Below are 20,326 nucleotides of genomic sequence, written 5' to 3' on the forward strand. Positions count from 1 at the left end.
TGTAACCCCCCAGGGTTTGTTTTGTTTGCTTTCCCATGGCAAACAGGGGTGTTAAAGATATGTACAGGAGACACATTTCCTCTCTCAGAATGCGCAGTGCATCCTCCCCAGCATCATTCTTTCACACTTTGCTTCATTCAGACGACTACCATATGGCCCTTGTGATTTATTTCACCTGAGCCTCTTGAGTTGTTCCAAAATTCCTCCTTAGAGACTCTGATTTCTGTTAAGGACACACAGTGAGCTTCTGTGAGGTGGAATATGGAATAAGAGTTTGAAAGTCCTTTCCCCAAGTAAAAACTGCTATAAATAATAATTTAACTTCTCTGCTGCATTACTTTTTAATTGTTATCACCTGCTGTCAGTCACAAGGCCTAGAGTCTCACCAATGGCATAGTGTAATGGCTCCTAGTGCATTTAAACCAGCTTTAAATCACGTATTCTTTATTCAGTCTGCTGCACCTTTGGTTGGTTGTTGACAGAGGAAAAGAACTATATAGAAGTTAGGTCTATCATGTGGTTATTGCAGTAATTAAAGCCATGCACAGCCTGTCAGGTATTACAGATCTCACAGTGCATGTGCCATCGCTTCCTTTACAGATGATGTCAATAGGCACAGAAATGCTGTGGCTTTCTCTGAAACCTGCTGCTGTAATAAGGAGAGCTCTGTCCCTCTCAGTCAGATACAACCTTCTCACAAGCATACTTAGAGTTTGCTCACAGCTAAATCACTACAGCAACTCCACGGCCCCTGTGACAAAGTGACACAAGTAAGATTCCTTTATGCTAAACTTGTGAAACCAAAATGTTAAGTCAATCAATGGCCAAAGGGAAAAGGTGGGAGAACAGCCCTAATCCCTGATTTCCAGCTCCACACTCACTCATCAGAGACAGATTCCCTTTTCAGCCATGTTAGGATCCCTGTCAGGGTTTTATCCATGTAAATTGGCTCACTGGACTGAGATCTCCCTTTTACCTGACAGCTCCCAGCAGCCACTTTCCGTGTCCAACACTCTGTAGTTGCACAGTCCAGAAGTGCAGAAAGACAAGTCTGTAAAATTAACTATAACTGGGCAAACAAGGAGTTTTCAAACACATCTCCCCATCAAACTCAAAGAGGACCCACAGTTACGTTCAGAATCATTGCTCTGAAAACCAGCGAGCTCCTCACCCAGTCTCAGCTTCCGTCCCCCAGCCCTCTGAGCTGTGGAGCTGATCAAAACAAGGTCACAATGATATCCTCCTTTAATGAAAAATATGTTCCTTTTTCATTCCTCTTTTCTGGGGAACAGGTGAGCTGTTTTTGTTCAAACATTCGACATTTTAACAAAGACCCCTTTGAAGGCCACCCTTGAACAGGGTAGGCCTAATAGGTTTAAGTTTCAAACAGGTCCAGGTTTCCAAACTGGAAACAGGAGGTCAGAATCCAAAAAACTTTTAGACAATGTTCAGTGCATCTGTGAGAATTTCAAGATGCATGGAAACAACATAAGTACTCCAGCACATGCTTGTCACTTCTTGCAGGGAAGAAAAATAGAAGAAACAAGGGAAGAAAAAGTGACTCAAATTCACAGTTCAGGAAGAAATGGCCTTTCCATCTCTGATTGTGCAGGTAGGAGACACACAGGCATTCCAGAAAGGAAGGCCTAGGTAAAAAAACACCAAACACCCCCCAGCTCCAGAGAACCACTCCCCTTACTGCACGTGGCTCCAGGGAAGGCTGCTACAGGAGCCAGGGGACTCCTCATGGAGTCAAGCCCAGACAGTTTCTAACCCTAAACTGTTTAGAGTCAAACCTTCCTACACCAGACAGCTCTAAAACAGGAGACAGAAGGGCTTTTGTGTTACTACTAAGTGAAAAACTAGCATCAACATCAAAATTCTTCCTCACAGCACAGGTTTTCCTGTGCTTTCCTACTTGTAGAAAACCTAAATCAAGTATTTAGTGTTTCACTGCAAAGTGAGGGCTCAGCAGAGAGAATGTTGGTAAAGTGAGAATAACACACCGTGCCTGCTCTCAGATGTTCATTTCTGTGCAAGTCAAAAATCACAGAGAACAGCTTAAACAAATCTTAACATGCCTCTCATGCCCAGAAATGGGATTCCTCCTACAAATGCCTTAGGCATGAACATCACAACACCTTCCTCTTGTACCCAGGTTCCTCCCATTTTATTTTACTCTCTTACCAAAAACACCCAGGTATTTTCATCTTTTTTTCACCTCTCAACACAGTAAATTCACAATATTGTGAAGCTTCCATAGCAAGAGCAAACAAGTTACAGGATCTGTTGTTTCAGGTCTTAGAAACTATTCTTAAAAATAAACAGAAGAGTATACAGATACTCATTATTTCTCTGAAAAGAGACTAGTGTTAATCTAAAAACTTCATTTTGAATTTCTCAGTGAGAAACAGATTTGTGGTGGGTTTATAACCAAACATACCTTTGCTTTCAGCTCAGCACAGATCTCCAGTTGCTTTTGCCTGGAGTCAGCCAGCACCACTTCTGCCTCATGAGCAGCAGCAGCTTCAGCAGCAGTTGCCACTGCCCTAAGGACAAAGGCTTTCCTAGCCTGAGCCCAGCTCAGCAGCAGGGCTCTGCGCTGATTCCTGACGGAATGGCAGTGGTCCCAGGCTTTCTCATGAGCAACCTGAGAGAGGAAAGCATTTCAGAAGGGTTTAAAAACTATGCATTAATAATATAAAGTTATTCTAGATATTTTTACAAACCTTGAGAATACTTAAATTAATCATATTATCACCAATAATCCCCAATGCAGGGCCAGTGCACTCTGCCAGGGATGTTCCAGGTGTCCAGGGCAGTGACCCCTCTCCAGCCTTGCCCTCTCTGCCTGCACCACGTGCCACTCCAGCATCCTGTTGGCCCACTGCTCTTTGCTGAACTGCACCTTTGCAATAGGAATGCCCTGAGGGACATAAAATACAATGTCCTTCCACTACATCTCCAGAGATACTGAGTACTTCCAGCAAGATGAGGCTTTTCTTAGCAAATTGTGACCTACAGAGAAACAGGACACCGAAACAGCTGTACAAAAGCAGTACAGGTGAGAGTCAGCTTCACTTCTTTCCTAAAAGGGAATTTGGAAATAGAATTTTAGCTTGCCAAGTAGCACAGTGCCACCACCAGCATCACCACCTCGCAAAAATGGGGAGTGTTTAATCCAAAATACACCCTCTTTGGCCTAACTCAGCGACGTTCCCAAGGACATTCAGGCTTCAAGACTTTGACAGAGGTAGTAGCAGGTAAGGCTGCATAGACCGAGGCCATTGAGTCCTGAGCCTGTCTTTTATCCCCTGAAATACAAGTTACAGGGATGAAGGAGATTCTAGAGATGGCTGGTTGCTCACAGGTCTCCAGGAGAGCATTCCAGAGGCTGATTTCCAGGCTTCTGGCAGGGGATGCTGACTGTGCCTGGCTCACAGATATTCCCATCAGCTTGTGGCTGGATGAAGATGGCCCTGGATGTTCCCTTTGGTCAAACATGAGGCCACCACCTCATCAGCTCCCTCTGTCAGGGCTGCTGCCCCAGACCCACAAACTGCCAAAGCTGAGACAAAAGGCATAGGGTGGAGAGTTTGCTCAGCCAAAACCAGGCCTCTCCAATGAGCTCTGACAGGATCAGGCACTGGGAGCTTGTCCACTGACCACCGTGCATGGAGGGGAGGAGGCCTGGAAGGCTCTCAGGCTGATATTCCAATGTTACACACACACTTTAAGGACAGATTCTTAGCACTGTTTTAGCATTTCCATATTTGTCATGCTAATACACATACTAAGAGATATCAGCTCAATGCAGAGTTAGATTTTTAAATTTAGCATTCTTAAATTTTAAATGAACCTTCAAAGAATTAGAACCAATAATAGTGGCTGTGCTTAAAATACATCTCCATTGTCCAAAGCACGTGAGACTATTCATCTCAGTTCTCCAAGGCAAAAGGTCCGAAATCCATAAGAACTTTATTTTTAGTGAAACTCAGGCTAATTATCAGTATCACCTCACTGTCACTCCTTTGCACTAGACACTCCTCAAACACAGGGAAGTAGATGGTCTAAAAATACAGCCAGAGATAAAAAAAGCCTCCTACTTTCCTTATGAGTTCCTGAAGTGTTCTGGCCTTGAAATGGGTTTCTCTATTAGTGCTGTGTGCTTATTCACTGTGGAGTATAAGAGGAATCAGCAATCAATTTGAAAGGCATTATACATATAAAAATAGCCTCTACCTGAGAGCAGGAGATAACTTTTCACTCTTCTTCCTATATATGTGCCACAGAACAATTAAAATAACTATTACTAGACAGTGCAACAAGGCTCTACATCCTCATGAAAAATAAAAACACCAAGAGAAGCAGAGGAGCATGACATGGCTATAAAACAGCACAGCAAATGCAGTGCTAACAAATTATTTTGTGAATTTGGCTGTAAGAGTGTGTGGAACTATAAAATCTCCCCAGGGCTTGTTTTGAAGAGGCAGTAGGTTCAAAGGTCGTGCATTTTGAAAACACGGACATCTCTTCTTTACGATGCAGAACAAAATTTTTAATTAAGACATTTTAAAACAAAAAAACTTTGATAAACATTATTTAATACAACTGCTCACTACATAATTTATGTAAGAATTTGTATAATTGAATGAATATTGAAGTCAACACTGACCAGCTCATGCCATGATTTGTGGGGAAGGTATCTCTGCAGCATATCCAGGTACAAAGTCCTCCTCCTCTGAAGATCACTTGGATACTGATTGATAACAGCCTGGAAAAGCCACTGATCTTCTTCCTTCCAGTCACTGTTCCTATAGGAATGTAAAACAATCCACCCCAGTACAACTTAACCACTGAAAATGAGGAGTTCAGTTCTGGGTTATTTTTACAGCCCCAGCTTTCAGTGGGCTCACAGTCCTGATGCTGTAAACTGGATGCTGGGTCAGAGCTGAGCTTGTTTCATTTAATGAAACAAAGCAAACATAGAATGCTTTGCTAATGTGACCATTTATTGTGCCATCATTCAAGCAAATCCTTCGGTTTCTAACCTGGCTCTTTACTGACACTGTGTTTCTCCAACATGCCCTGTTAGTGGAGAGTCAGTCACCCCACATGGGAAAATACAGTGTGAAAAAGGAAGAAGATGATCAGACTCTACCACTGAGCACTAAATACATGATCAAAACGGAATGAATGAAGTGACAATCCCTGCATGCAGCTAAATGAGGAGCTAGTTTAAAACCAAACTCCTAACAGCCATAAACTCCTCAGCAAAGCATTTTTTAGAATAGCAGTTGTACCAATTAGCTTGCATTCATCTATCTCTGAAAATCAGAGTAGCAAGTAACGTCCAGCTAAAACAGAGTACCACGGGCTTGGACTCAGTAGCTCAGATTTTACCCTCAATCTGAACTCTTGGCCCCCAAGGGATTAATGTCAGGCTGTCACTGTCAGCATTAACATCCGAGCAGCAACACTGACTCAGACCAAAAGGTCTCTCTAGCCCAGTGACCTGGTTTCAGAAGTGACTAAGAGCCTAGGGATAATTAAAAGATGGCAATCATGAGATTCTGTAACCCCCACATCGAATTCCTGCCACCTCCAGCTGCTGCAGTTCCTGGACTGCCTGAGCCAGCAGCAGTGCCTCAGTATTCCATACACTGCATCCAGGAAGGCATTGGAACAGCCTTACCCTTATGCAGGCAGAAAAAAGCAGAAAAAACAGGTACTTCAGAAAGGGGATTTTTGTGAGCTGCTGATATGTAATTAATATTAAACTAGACTTCCTTATGTGATCCAGCATTATCTCTGAAAACAGTGAACATTAGTATTAAGAAACAATTCTGTGTAACCCAGTTTAACACAACTTTTCTGTAACACACTGCACGGTAAACCTGCAGTGCGTTGTCCCCACTGCACAGCACTGGGGACAGTGAGGGGACACAGCAGGGAACATCCCTACACCTGTCAGCTTTATGAAGGGAGAGCTTCACCTGCAGACACGTCTCAAGAATGCAAAACCACAATATCCCATTTCCACAAACCATTTCACCTAACAACAAACCATTTCTGGCAAGTTTGGTGACAAGCTTACATGAGATAGGAAAATAAGTGAAAGCTTTCTCTTCTTATTAACTATGTGAAATATCCAACAATCTATTTCTAGGACCCAGGAGTTTGCTATTAAACCCAGTCCTCTTGAAAAGAACAGGAGGCAGCCTTGAAATGGGAGAACAAACATGCAGCTCCTGTAAAAAGTTTATCTTCAGTGACAGGCAACAACCAAGCAAAGGCTGGAGACAAGGTAACCAGTGGAACCACAGAAGCCAAAGCAGAACTGCAATGAAAGTGTTTCTGTACAGGTGCCTGCTGAATCTCCCAGACAGACACTGAATATAGATGTCTCAGCTGGGTGGTTTCATACCCTAAGCCTAAAGCAGAAAGAGTACCCCAGAAGGGAAATGGGCCTAAGGAATTCTACCAAGAGGGACTGATGCTGTAACAGCCCATGACTCCCCACTGCAGGCCTGGAGCAGCAGAGACAGCCCCTGAGCTTGGTCACAGAGGTGGCACAGGAAGGATGGGCTGTTTCTGCAGCATTTACTGCCTCTAAGAGAAATGTCTTGCAGCTGATCCTCAGAAATCAATGTTTTAAACTCCTCCCTCTTCTTTAGAGGGAGCTTTTCTATGAAATCAGATCACTTATTAATTTTAGAATGTGTGTTATAATTTGGTATTCTGAGGCATAGGATTTCTGAAGAATAACTTTAATGAGCAAATTAATTATTCTTTGCTATGATTTAAATCTCTTTCACTGCAACTGCTCCTACTGATCTGAGCTGAGTACAAAAATATTTTTTAAGATAACACCTATAATCCTTGTCTTTCCAGCCCCAATATTTTGTTCATTTGTGTATTAGAAGAATCACCGTATAACCCTGGCAGCCTTCACTCAGAGGGACTACCAGCCACTACAAGGGGGAGAAGTTAAGGCTTGTGGAAGATCCTCTGGGGAGCAAATCAGCTGGAGCTGCAGCTACAAGTAGTTTATTGTAAGTAGGGACAAACTGACTGCCAATGCCTTGGTTTGTCAGCTGTGCCAAAATTTGTCAGCTGTGCTGAGATTTTGTCAGCTGCTCATAGACAAATAGGACCAAAAAAAAAAAAAAAAATCAGGCTGACCCAGCCCAGCTCATTCCCAACACCAAACGCACGGGGAATGCCAACATCCTGCGGAGGGAACCCGAGACGGCGCCTCAGCGACACTGCCGTGACATTCCACAGAGGAACAGTTCACCTACAACACCTTTGGAAACTCCAGCACATTTGACAGGAAGAGTTAAGGTAATATCAGGTTTCTGCAGTGTCCAGATATCGACGAACGTTTGCCAGGCTGAAAGCATGACCCAAATTTGAAATGCAGCGCTGGCTGTCCCTGTGTGCAGCATTGTACCAGAGACAGCACAGGCTGGGCTTTGTTTTGGAGCTGAAGCACAGCAATTGTCTTCTCTGCAACAGCCCCGAGGCAGCTGCTTCCTTTGAAACAGATTTACCCAGCATTAATCCCTGGCTTTACACGTCCCAAAGAATACAAACAGCTCTGAGGGGAAGCTCCCCTGTCCCCTGTAATCCCCACAGATCCCTCGCAGCAGCAGCGTGTGCTGGCACCGCTGTCGCGTTGGCTCTGCAGACACACAGGCTGCCACAATGCCACCAAGGGAGATGGCAACCCCTGCTATTAATCATGGCACTGCCCACTTGGACCAGAGGCATCCCGGGAACAGGCCTGCAAAGAGGAGCTCCATGTACCTGACTTGGTCCTACCCTCCCACTCATTTGAAAGGATGCAGTGCTGAGTCTGCAATACTCCATTCATCCTTCACTGATTTTAATAATTCAGACTTCCTTGGCAAAAACATAATAGTGCTTAGAGAATCAGCAGCTATAACACACACATCAGTTCCAAGTCCACCATTTGTGGGATATCTTGGGACCTGGGTATTTCCCAAACACAAAAACTTGTGGTTTAGCAGCAGTAAAAGGAATTAAATTAGATTATAAAATATTATAATCCTATACTAGGCTTGAAAAAAATCCCAAGTTTTTCTTCCATTTCTAAAAGCAATGACCACTGTAATGGGCACTCTAGTGGGACTGAAAAGCACACAGAAGAGAAGAGAATATTATCTTAGTCTGAACTTTCTTTTTTGGACAGTCTACGTGCATTTTCTGAATTCTCTTTTCCAGACAGTCTCAACAGTTTAAAAATGGGATGTGCAATGCCAGAGTAGTATCAGCTGAAGGTTTCTTCACTGTACATTCAAGCATACGATGAAAGAAGGACAGAGCAGTAACCCCCAGCTGAAGTGACCAGGTTACCATGTTATCATAGAGTCAAGTTGTACTACTGAGCAACTTCTCAAATCACCAAAACAAGGGAAGAAGTCTATTGCAAGAGGATGTTTGGTCTCTGTGGGTACAGAGCAATGACAATAACTGCAAAGGCTTCATTAAGGCTACATTAATCAGTAGAGCACAGGGGACACACACCAAGGTCAAGGACATGTCACTCCAATTTCTGACAGCATTATCTGTGCCACTTGGATCACAGGCTGCCTGATGAATTATAGAATACTTCAATCACAAGGCTGCATCTTTGCAAACTCACAGAATATTCCCATGCAAATTAACCAAAATAAACATAAGAAGTGACAAAGAGTGTCATATCTTTTATAAACCCAGATACTGGAAGTAAGCAATGCTACCAGAACAAAGTCTTGCTTTTTTTTTTATTGAAAACACATTTTTAATGTTGCTGTGGATAAAATCATAGAAACATAAATGAGCAATATATTAAAGATTTTGTTTGCCTTCTGGTCTCCAAAAAAACCAATATCTAGCTTTAAATAAATTGCCTGAGATAATTGCTGATGGTTCATTTATGATTCCCTAAATTCCCCCCTCATGCTGACCCAAAGTGACTTTCTTGCCCCCCAGTATTGCCTCACATTCCTCTCACCAAATTGCTGCCACTACCTCCAGTATTTCCTCCAGCTACATCCCCTTTGGTGTTCCCATCTAGAGATCACAACTTCATTCCTTCAGAGCACCACTGCACGTGTTCATGCTACAACTGCATTTATTTCCCTTGAAAATATGGCATTTTATATTTAAGTCTTGATATTCTTGAATTATCAGTGCAAAATTACCTAGCTCCAGCCCTGAATTCACACTTGGCCTCTGATCAGTGAAAATACTACCATACATTTTTCAACCATTTGCAGAGGTTCTGTTGTCTACATTGATGTTTGTTATTCAGAAGCACACATGCTGTCTGGGTCAAGGATTTAAATTTATGAATTCTCAATAAAATTGTGTTCATTATAAACTTTAACACAATTTTAATTAAAACCACTAGAAAGACTTAGTACATATTTAATGATTTAGCATTTGTCACAGGTTCTCACTGAGGTTGTTAAAAGGTCTGTAACAGCAACTGTAACAAAATATCAGAGACAGCAGTAAAGCAGCTGCTGTAAATTTGCCACTTGCTGCTTAATAAATGCTATAAATATGGGATAAATCAAAGCAATTTGTAATAAGTATCATGTTATAACAGCTAGGATGCTACAGTAATAATATGCAGGTTTCAAGTAACAGAAGAAGAACCTACAGAATATCTATACAATTTGTACAAAAGGTAAGTAGATCATAACATCACTTTCTGTGGCACCCAACACCTTGAACCTGCCCAGGCTCCCAACCCTTCCACTGACCTCCCCCTTCTCAGCCTTTAAACCCAAAGCCATCCTAAGCCACAGGAATATCAGGAGATGGCAAAAAGAAGGCAAAGCCTGTCCAATACCTGCAACTCAGTATCTCTCCTGTACTCTAGACAGTCTCAGCAGAAAGGTTAAGCTTTATACTGTTAATATTTAGGTTTGTTACATTTCTAGATCATTATGAATAATGTTCTTTCTATGAAGTGTTTCATTTACAGAAAAATCTCTCCTTCTTTCAGTTAATCTGAATCAGAGCTATATACATTTTTTATATTTCTTTGTGATGACAACTACTGCAGTGATCCAAAACTCGTGAGAAGATGGGACCTTTTTATCTGCTTTATAGATAAAAATGTTCTGAACATGTCTCAGAAAGCCTGCACTTTTCTGTCATAAATTTGATAGTAATTACCATGCAGAAAGAGTAACTTCTATTCCTGCAAGAGCATGTGAAGAGGACATTTGATACACACCAGACTGTTGGTTCCTTATCCCACCAAACATGTTGCTCATTATTTCAGCAGAGAGCTTTGGCAAGGACTGGCTCCACCCTCAGCTGTGTAAACACTTGCCCACTGTCCAGCCCAGAGCTGGGCAGAGCCTGCACTGCTCTGCACCAAACAGCACCAGCTCCAGTGGCAAAGCCAGCTGCAGCACCTACATGTTATAAAGGACATCATAGACACTTTTATCCCCAAGAAAAGTCATGCACAAACCTGTCCTTACCTGGATAAAGCTTCCAACTGCTGGTCGACCTCCTGAAGCCTCACCCAGTACCCACTGGCAAGCTCTTGGTACTCCTGGATCACCAAGGTCTTCAGGTCAGGGTAAGGGCATTCCAGAGACAGCAGCTCGGCAGGAACTTCATGGAAAAGCCCATTTTTCTCCTCAAAAGAGCCCGCTAATGCCTGCAATGAAGAAACACTGCTCAGAACACTGCTCTGCACCATGTTTTCTCTCTCAAGAAATTGCTAATTGAACATACAAGGAAAAGCTTACATTTGCTCTGTAGTCTTCAAGTTCTCTCTCCAAAGCCAGACTTTCAAGGGCAAGACCTTCCAAAACTGCCTTTTGCTGGTTCTTCACAAATTTGATCTATTTTATGAAACATGTTATTGTTACTTCTTTATCTTGTTACAATATGAAGCCTCTTATTTAGAAACAGTCAGATTTCCAGCCCTACACTGCTACAGTTGTACAGATTTTAGTGAGCAGAGATCTATACCACGGCAAGTAGCGAAGTTACAGGATGCTCTACGTGTCAGTCTCAAAGTTTAACAAAAATAAATGTAAATGGTAAAAATATGGTGATAATAAATTGCAAAAATAAAGTTAAAACACCGACCTGCTGTAACATCTCAAATGAATCGATCTCAGGTTTCTGACAAGATTCTTCTGAGAGTGAAAGCTGCATTTCTGCCAGCTTGAGTTTTAAATCCTCCTTTAGCTGCCAGACAGGAACTGCAGTGTTTGTTTGGTAAGTGTCCCGCTGCCTGGACAATTCCTGCTCTGGATCCAAACGAAAGAAAGCTCTCTCAAACACACAAAATATTACACAGCACTGTGCTCTCCAAATCTAAACCTGTCAAGACAGGGTTTTAAAAACTCAAACAAACAATCGAGATAATTTTGACTTTAAAATAATAATTAAGAAATTAATAAAAATTCTTACCCAAGTCCCTCAAATCCAAAAAGAAGTTGTGCTTATGGCTTTCTTCATTAAGAAAAGTCTTTATTTCTCCTTCTGCTTTTAGCCTGAAAGGTATGAACATGGATTTTACAGAAGCTTTAATTTCTTATTCATTTTATTTGCAAGAATGATAAGCCTCAAATAATTAATTAAAAAGGGAATTCTTTGCCTGGGAAGGGATGAAGTGCAGGATGTGGACATGAAGGTGGCAAGAAAGCCCCAAACGTTGCTGTTGAGCTGTGTCTGTACTGTACCCAGGGCAACAGACAGGAGCAGTGCCAATGGCCCCTGTTCTCAGTGTGAACTCAATACACACACCCAGAGACAGACTCCAAAGGAACCCAAACTGAAAACTTCCATACACAAACTCTGGCTGCTGCTGTCTGCCTTCAGCAAGGACTCCTTCAGGTTCCTCAGCTCTTACCTGCTCTCTCTCAGCCTCTTATGCTCTTGCCACCACACCTGCCGGTGCTGTTTCAGCAGCATTTGCTCTTTGTTAATTTTTGAAACTTGCTCTGTTTTTTTAATCTGCAGGAAAAATTAAAGCTTGTATTTTGAATCTGTTCAATAGCTTTATCAAATGCTCTCATATTGAAAATTTTACTACAGAATGATGAACTTCACAGCTTTTTTCAAAACTTTTTTTCTAAAATCGTTTTTCTGAAGAACAATGTGTTCAAGTGTAACCAATTTTCATGGGGAAAAGGAAGCTTATTCCATTTCAAGTCACAATTAAATGAGAGGAGAAAAAGAAAAAAATGCAGTCCATTTCCTTTTCCATCCCTATTTCCCAGGGGTGAAGCGGGGGGAAGATGAGCAGGAGAAAGAAACATTCTTACAGGTAGGAGGATGAAAGAGTGAAAGTGTGTCCTTCAAGAAAAAGAATTTCAAAAATGTATGACTAAAAGAGTATTTTTACAAAATCTGTCCAATTAAAGAGGCTCTGAAACCGAGGGCTTCACAAAAACATTGCTTCACACTTCAGATAAAATAGGAACACCTGCTTTTGAGACAGACGGAGTTAGTGCTTAAGCCAGAGGAAAAGGTGCCAGGGGGAGGCTGCTCAAGTGGCAGCCACACGACTCTGGCCAGCCAACAGTGAAGGAACAGGGATCAAAGGCTGTGGCTGCCAGACATCTCTGAGACATTTCCTCTCACCCTCCTGCCACCCTGACTGTCCCTGGCCTCTCAGTGCATACAGAGGACAAAGCTCCTTTCCTGCTCCTTCTCTTTGTGCTGCCTTGCCATCCCCTTCCTCCAGAACACCTGCCCATCCCTATCCCAGCCAACTTCTGACTCCAGCGGCTCCCACAATTCACATACAGGCCCTTTTTCCCCTGCCCAGAACCTCCTTCTTGCAGATAATGGCAGAATGGTAGCAAGACAAGAAAAAACCATGGGAAAGCCTTGTCCTAGTTCATAACAGGGAGAAATGAATAAAGATCTCACTGCACATCTAGTTCCACAAAGGGATGATGTTCTGAGTCAAAACTGCTGGGTTTTCCCTTGGCTCAGGTGCAATTGTCCTACCCAGGGCAAGCTGCTCAAAGCCACCCCTGAGCCCTCTGTGCTCACAGGCATGAGAGCACTGAGCACACCCAGGACACACAGGCACAGCCCCCAGCATGTTCCTGCTCCTGCCCTGCCTGGGCCAGGGACACCAGCAGGGAAAGCTGTAGGACTGGGCTGGGCAGCACTCACAGGCAGGCAAGGAGGGTCCCAGCAATTCTCCAATCACAGCCCCTCAGTCACCACCACCTAAGCTAAAATCCTACTTCTGAAACTAGAAACATTTCCCCATCTCAGATGGACCTGAGTTCCGTACACCTGGTTGAATATACCTGGTTCCTAGATAGTCTCACAAGGGAGAGCAGCTGGAATGTGGCTGATCCATTGTGCTTGGCAGCAAATTTGGTTATGGGGTATTATTGGGATAAGAAGCTGCAAAAGGGGCCATGGAGACATTGTGTGACTGTGGCTGAGAAACAAGGAACCTGCATGTGTGGCTGTACTAGAAGAGAGCTGGAACACACCCATGCCACGCTCTCAACCAGTACGTTACAATGCTTCTAAATCAAACATAATGTCTTTTATTTTTATCGCTTACCTATTTTCATCTTGGAAAAGTTACTTACAGCTTCCTCTTGGTTACCATCAGGTGACTAAAACTAGACCTCAGCAAACAGAATGCTTTATTTAAAGCAATCAGAAAATACATACATCTTCAGATTGGCTCTAAAACTAAGGTGAAACAAAACTCCATCTTTACATATGCTCTTGAAGTTATTTTATAGCAACAGTAATGTCATTTATGTATTTCTGTGTAACTGCTGCAAAATTACTCTTTTTTCCTGTGTGTGCTCTCTTTTTATTTCTTAAACAGTCAACAACTGATTTACCATTTGTTTCTTTGGTTCTGCCTCAAAGGAGGAGTAACCCAGCTCTTCTAAATGTGGATAGCTTTAATCAGCAGCAAAAAGTAGTAGGTGGGAACACATACTGTTCTCTGTGGAGCTTTCAGAATATATATATTTTGCTACCTACTCAGTTGGAAAACACTTGAAAAGGTGAGAACCCAAAAGAAAGATGAAAAAATAAAGTTTGGATGAATTCAGTGAAATTTTGTGCTGCCAATCTGTGAAGAAATATCTGCCAGAACTTTTGGTATATGATCCCTCCATGCATTAAAGGAAGCAATGCTTCCTGTATTGAAGAAAGTATATAAATATGCATTTTTTTTCCTCTCATTCACTGTCACCCTTCTGTACCATTAAACAGATTCCTGTGGTCTTTACCACATGAACACTACTGCACCTATTTATACCTCTGTCAAACTCTACATTTACGTTTTATGGCTATTAAACACTTTTAATTTTTTTTTAGGATCTACCTCAGTTTAACATTTGGAAATCCTTGCTTCATATCTTTTTGTTAACTTATTGTCTGGGTCAGCCTCCCCATTTGTTCCCATAAATTCTTCATTGCCTCCAATTTTATGGAATAAGTTTGGATGAGTTTCCACAAAGCACTCAAATACAAACTTTTCCTGTCTTTTGAGGAAGCAGAATCCACACATATTTTGCATCTCTGATTCAAAGAAAGTCCATCCATTGACATGAACACATCCAAATCACAGTAACACTGGGATAAACTCTCATATCTGACTCCCTCTGGTTGAACCAATTTGTTATCCCTATTCATTCTCAGATTCCTTAGGGCTGGAAGAAATGTGATCATTGAGCTTCAAAAGCATTCACATTACAAATAATACAAAAATCCTACCTTTAACTGAGTTTTTTCAGAGGCCACTTTTGCCTCTGCAGCAAGTTCATGCAGATGTTTATAGTCAACAGGTTTGTACTTCTGGCTGCAAAGAGCCTTTCTAGCAGGAATCACTGGATTTTCTAGTTGTCACATAAAACACATAAGGTCATTTCAAATTCTGGAGAAATAATTTAAGTGTGAGTCATAAAATGAAAGCATTATAGATAGAAATTAGAACCAGTACATTTTAAACATCAGAAGTTTCCATAACAGAGACTGTTAGCTGGGAAATGAGAATTATATAAGAAACAGTAACCAGCTGTATGTTTACAAAATGTTTTAAAAGCATTGTTTACATGTGAATTTCATTATGAATTCACTTTAAACTGCATTTACTGGAATTTTAGTAACTTCTAATACAGAAATACCTAAATTTTAATATATACATTCTTCTTGCAGCAAACAGAAAACTGCCTCAATGTTTATTGTAACCTATGGATTGAGCAACCTATGGAGTGATTTTTTCTAAGAGGTGTAAAAACTACCAAACCCATGCAAAGGGGATGAGTTGCACTTCCATTTCCCACTGCATCTCCAGCCATGCAGACCAACAGTTATATCAGAACAACTCCAGAAAATCAGGACTGCAAACCCTGCCTGAATGGGATTTGTCAACAGAACCAGAGAGAACCTCTGAGGCAACCTCAGACAGAGCTGCCCAGTGTTTATGGACAGATTTCCTGGCTCATGGGACTGTGCCAGGCTGCCATTCAGAACAGAACTGTGGCTTCTTCCCCCTCCTCCTCCTCATCCAGAGTTCCACAGGCAATCCCCGTGCAGGGGAGAGGACACACGACCTGCACAGAGGAAGGAAGGCTCCCTCCTTCCCTCCTGCTCACCAGTCCTCCTTTTCTCACCACTCATCTTCTCATCACACCAGTTATTCCACCAGGTCAGTGTTATGCTAGGCAGGTTATAGCTCTGATCTTGTATTAAGACTATTTCTTTATTCTCTATATACCTTAAACAAAAAGCATTCAGTAGTTTGATCCAGTAAATTCTTCCTTTTTACCCTGTGAGCTTAGTATGAATAACCTTCTTTCTCCCAGTCTTTAGGCCTTTAGGTAGCTTTTTTAAGCCCCCTTTGTGGGTTTTTCTATGTAAAGATTTTTTTTTTTCCTTCTTTTTGAGGCTGCTTGCAACACTGTCCAGCAGAGATCATGGAAAATCATTCCACATTCAAGGAGGTAAAAACTCCAGACCCAAATGCTCTGGAAAGCTGGAACATCTCTCATGTGGAGAACAGGCTGTGAGAGGTGGGGATGCTCAGTTGGAGAAGGCTCCAGGAAGGCTTTATTGCAGCCTCTCAATATATAAAGGGGGCTTATAATGAAAACAGAGAAAGACTCTTTACCAGAGCCTGTAAATTGCATGAGGGGCAACAGTTTTAACCTGAAAAGAGGCCAGATTCAGACAGGAATTGAGGAAGAAATTCTTCCCTGGCAGGGTGGGGAGGCCCTGGCCCAGGTTGGGCAGAGAAGCTGTGGCTGCCCCTGGATCCCTGGAAGTGTCCAAGGCCAGGTTGGACGGGGCTTGGAGCAACCTGGGCTGGTGGAAGGTGTCCCTGCCCATGGCAGGGGGTGGAACAGGATGAGCTTTAGGGTCCCTCCCAACCCAAACCATGAACAGAGAGCTATAGCAGCCTCTATATGCAGCTATTAGTTGCACAGAGTCTTTCATAAGCAGTTGATAAAACAATTAAACTTGAACATGATAGCATACACACCTCCATCACTAATCCTAGGAGTTGAAAACAATGTTCCACGGTCCAGTTCAGCCATTTTTACTTTTTTAGATGTTTTTTATATCTGTTGAGAAACAAACAGATGTTTTGAGAACACTAACATTGTGGATGCAATCTAAATTATTTTCTGAAAGAGGCACATCTCACTAAAAATGTAATTAGACAGAAATTCCTCTAGTTCATCTCTCATTTTAAGAGGGATTTCATGTGCCTTATATCATTTAGCAGCTAGGAAAACAAAATATTATCTCCTCTGAAATCTGTAATGCTGTCACACAGATATTTGGCAGGATCAATAGGTCAGAAGCTACACTGAATGTCATCATCTGATCACAAATATTGAAATTAAAAAAACACAAAAGCCAGCAAATACATGAGGGAGTTCATTTTCCTCCTGAAACACTAATGTGTATTTTACCATCTGATAGTCACCTGCAAATAAATTCACAGTTCTATGCCAAACTCTACACCCTCCTGGAAAGTGAAGGGGGAAAGAAAGGAAGGAAAATGTTAGCACATTTGTACTGCTGATTCTATTTTTCTCTGCTTGCAGCAATTTTTTGGTTTCAATTTGTAACCATATAACACTGCCAGATTCATCCAGACAAATGAGGCAATTCTCCATACCAGAAGCAACTTTGGCCCATTTGTCATGCTAATGTTTTATCTATACATCAGCTTATCTACATACAATTTCCTAACTGCATATATACTTTGGTTGGAATAGATTTTTTAAAAAATTCAAATTAATTATATATGTAAAGCCTTAAGGTAGGGATTTACATAACACAGTGAAGTATGGGATTCACTTTACTTACTTCTTCAGGATGCACAAAGACAGTTTAAATATTGCTTCTTTTCCCCCTAAAGACAAAATATGATTTTCTGCTTCTTCTTAGAAAGGTCAGCTACACACAGGTTTGCCTTTCTGTCTCTAGGACTGGTCACTGGAAATACAACTGAACAAGAAATGCTGCATCACCAACACACAAATCTTTAAGTTATGGGCAGATAATTTCAAAAGGCATATAAAGAAAATTCTTTTTATTCAGGTTGTTTACAAGTCTGTAAATTAGGTTTAGTTCAATATCCCTGCTGTCGTAATTCCTTTAAATTTCCAGCCTCCAAGATCATCTTCCTGGGAGGAGGGGAAAGCAGACAAATCATAAAATTCTGTAATTATAAATGGGGACAGAGAGGGAACCATAACAAAGGAAAAGTGAAACCCTTGAAACTGGCATCATTTCCATGGAATTCTATAATATTCTGCACTTTCTGGAAAGTCCAGCACAATTATGTGACAATCTTCCACTGAATTTACAGTCATTAAGGTTGAATGGGAAAATTCAAAACACTAAAAATAAAAACCTCAAATTCTTTGCTGAATTTTACCCTTTCATTTAAGAGTAAATACCTGAATTTAGAGAAAATGGAAAGCATCACAAGGTATTTAAATTCTTTATTTTAAAACTTTTTTGATTGACCAGTCTAAACCTTTCATAGATTTCTTTCTTAGAAAGATCATAAGTCTCAATTCATAGGCTCCATCAGGAAAATGTGAATATTTAACTGTGGCTTGGTATTTCTGTAACCCTACTGATGCTATTAATAACATAGGAGTGAAGACTAACTGTGTCAAATCTCTTCTTCCCCTATCAGATGCAGCCTGTAGTTACATGGGTCAGGAAAAGCAGGGCCAGAACCCTCCCAAGGATCCTGAACGAGCTTGGCCATTCTCCAGCAGAGCCATTGGAGCTCTTCAGATCAGCAGCACCATTTTTAAACAACAGCAAGTTCTCTTGAGGGTTTTGTGTACAATGGTTAATATTTACTCAGCAGTGTTGATTTTCCTTAGCAGAAATATCAGCAGGGCTATCACATTGTGAGACTGCAAACAGAAATAAATATATCTGCATTGCACTTGGAGCAGATTGTCTGCACAACACTCGGGGCACCACGTGAGCTTTGGAGATCTGCACCAGCAGCAGCTTCAACCGAGCCACCAGAATTCCTCAAAGGAAAAGCAGGAAAATATATCTACAAAGGAAAACAAACTATGGGATAGTCCCAACTACAGTGTGGGACAGCAGAGCTCCTTGCAGAGTCAAAAGGAGAGACACACAACAGTGAAAGCTGCCTTGGCTTTGCCTGCGACCACTGGCAGTTGTCAGCACCCACCTCCCCCAGGCTCAAGGCAGGGAGGGCATTCAGTGGTTCAAAGCACACAGTTTACCTCAGAACATTCTCTGACTGCTCTTTTCACATGGTTAGTCTTTAGAAAGAGCATTCAAGCCTCCAGCTTCAGCTTTCCCAGCCCTCTCTCCAGCCCAGTGCCACAGCAGTGACACTGCTCTGGGAGCTCAGGGCCCCAGCACCACTCCAGGAAATCCCTCTGATCCCTGGGATTCAGTAATTTCACACAGCATAAAATCTACTTCTAGTTTTCATTCTTGCAAGCATAATCACATGTAGCAGATTTTTTTTTCTACTTCCTCTTGCATTTCCACTCTAGTTCATGGAAAGTGATGCAAGTATTTCAGGGCACATCTTAGTTTTTAACAAGATTTTGTATCTGGCAGTGCTTCTAATCACCTTCATACTTTTGCTCTTGAAGAGACTATTGGTATTTTTGTATTTTAGAACCTTAAAAGAGTAATTTCAACTATGTCAATGCTCCCATTAAATTCTATGAGATGTTAATATTTCTCCTGGTTATAGAATCAGTATTAAAGGGGAAAGGAAATCAATTTAGGGTGAGGCTTAGTGTATTTACATCATAAAGACACTTTACAAAGATAGAATTATTTGTAGGTTTAAACCCAAGAAATTTAACTGACAGGTGATTAATTCTGGGGGTCCTTGCTCAACCCCTCCCCAGCAGGCTCCCTGTCAGCTTCAATTGAAATCTTGCACTGAATGCATGCTACATCTTACAACACAGACTTAGCATTCCTCATGAAAATTATTAATTTTTAAAGGTTTGCAGCTAGCTGCTTGAACAGAGCTAATGAGTTACAGCTAATGATTTTTTTTCCATACACCTATGCATTCTGGAATCTAAACTACTTAAAGAGTAGAAATATCAATTTCAGGAAGAGTTAATTGCACTAAAGCATATTTTTGCCTTCGCAGGGTGCAACAGAATAACTTAAATTTGCATATCTCCTCTCTAAGGAAGGTTATTCAGTAAGCAGTACTCCTTTGAATGAGAGGAACTTCATTTCCCTTGCCACAGTTTCTTTGGGAATAGGTTTGTTTCCGTGGTGTTTTTTAGCCATTAGTTATTAATATCCACAAAATGCAGCTTGAACCGGCCACACTATCCAGGAACTTGGTCAATCCATTTATCATTTGTGACCAGAAAGGCTATGAACAGATTCCAGAAGGTTAACACCTTAGCACTTAAAACTTTCAAACACAGCTCTTTAGGACACAGCCACAGGGAAATCATTAACAAGAGAGAAAATGAAAGCTCTAAAAGAAGGTGGCAAAGAGCTGCACTAGGGAGCTCTGCCAGTCAGCATCATGTGCTGTACCACTGCACAGGAGGATGCAAACTGTTTCTGTAAGTACCAGCAACCCCTACCCAGGCTTGGCAGAACGAGCAGCACCTTGCAAGACAAACCTGGACCTTCCCCAGCGTGATTGCCAGGCTGGCTTCTGGTTATTCCCCATCAGCTCACAGTACCTGTTCCAGCTCTGCTGCTCATGGTCAAAAACAAGAGCAAGGGATTTAGAAATAAATTAAAAGAAAACCAGGTCAGGTCAAGTCAGGAACTTCAG

At 41.7% G+C, this 20,326-nt stretch overlaps 1 protein-coding gene across 5 annotated transcripts in view; it reads right to left on the bottom strand.

The window, feature by feature from the left end:
• CCDC148 (coiled-coil domain containing 148) overlaps positions 1-20,326 on the bottom strand; it is a 53,127-nt gene that overhangs the window by 22,695 nt on the left and 10,106 nt on the right. For 2 of the 5 annotated variants that reach the window (XM_032693301.1, XM_032693300.1), the window contains exons 2-12: positions 20,169-20,245; positions 17,353-17,502; positions 16,526-16,607; positions 14,758-14,879; positions 11,900-12,003; positions 11,458-11,540; positions 11,131-11,294; positions 10,785-10,880; positions 10,512-10,693; positions 4,676-4,814; positions 2,444-2,650 (exon numbers count right to left, since the gene is read on the bottom strand). In XM_032693301.1, coding sequence (XP_032549192.1) covers positions 2,444-2,650; positions 4,676-4,814; positions 10,512-10,693; positions 10,785-10,880; positions 11,131-11,294; positions 11,458-11,540; positions 11,900-12,003; positions 14,758-14,879; positions 16,526-16,580 — 1,152 coding nt within the window. In that variant the 5' untranslated portion in view covers positions 16,581-16,607; positions 17,353-17,502; positions 20,169-20,245. Of the gene's footprint in view, positions 1-2,443; positions 2,651-4,675; positions 4,815-10,511; positions 10,694-10,784; positions 10,881-11,130; positions 11,295-11,457; positions 11,541-11,899; positions 12,004-14,757; positions 14,918-16,525; positions 16,608-17,352; positions 17,503-20,168; positions 20,246-20,326 lie in introns of all 5 variants that reach the window. The other 3 variants (XM_032693304.1, XM_032693303.1, XM_032693302.1) reach the window with 3 other exon arrangements.

Source organism: Chiroxiphia lanceolata, chromosome 7 (assembly GCF_009829145.1).
Source record: "Chiroxiphia lanceolata isolate bChiLan1 chromosome 7, bChiLan1.pri, whole genome shotgun sequence".
In the NCBI taxonomy this organism is placed as follows: domain Eukaryota; kingdom Metazoa; phylum Chordata; class Aves; order Passeriformes; family Pipridae; genus Chiroxiphia; species Chiroxiphia lanceolata.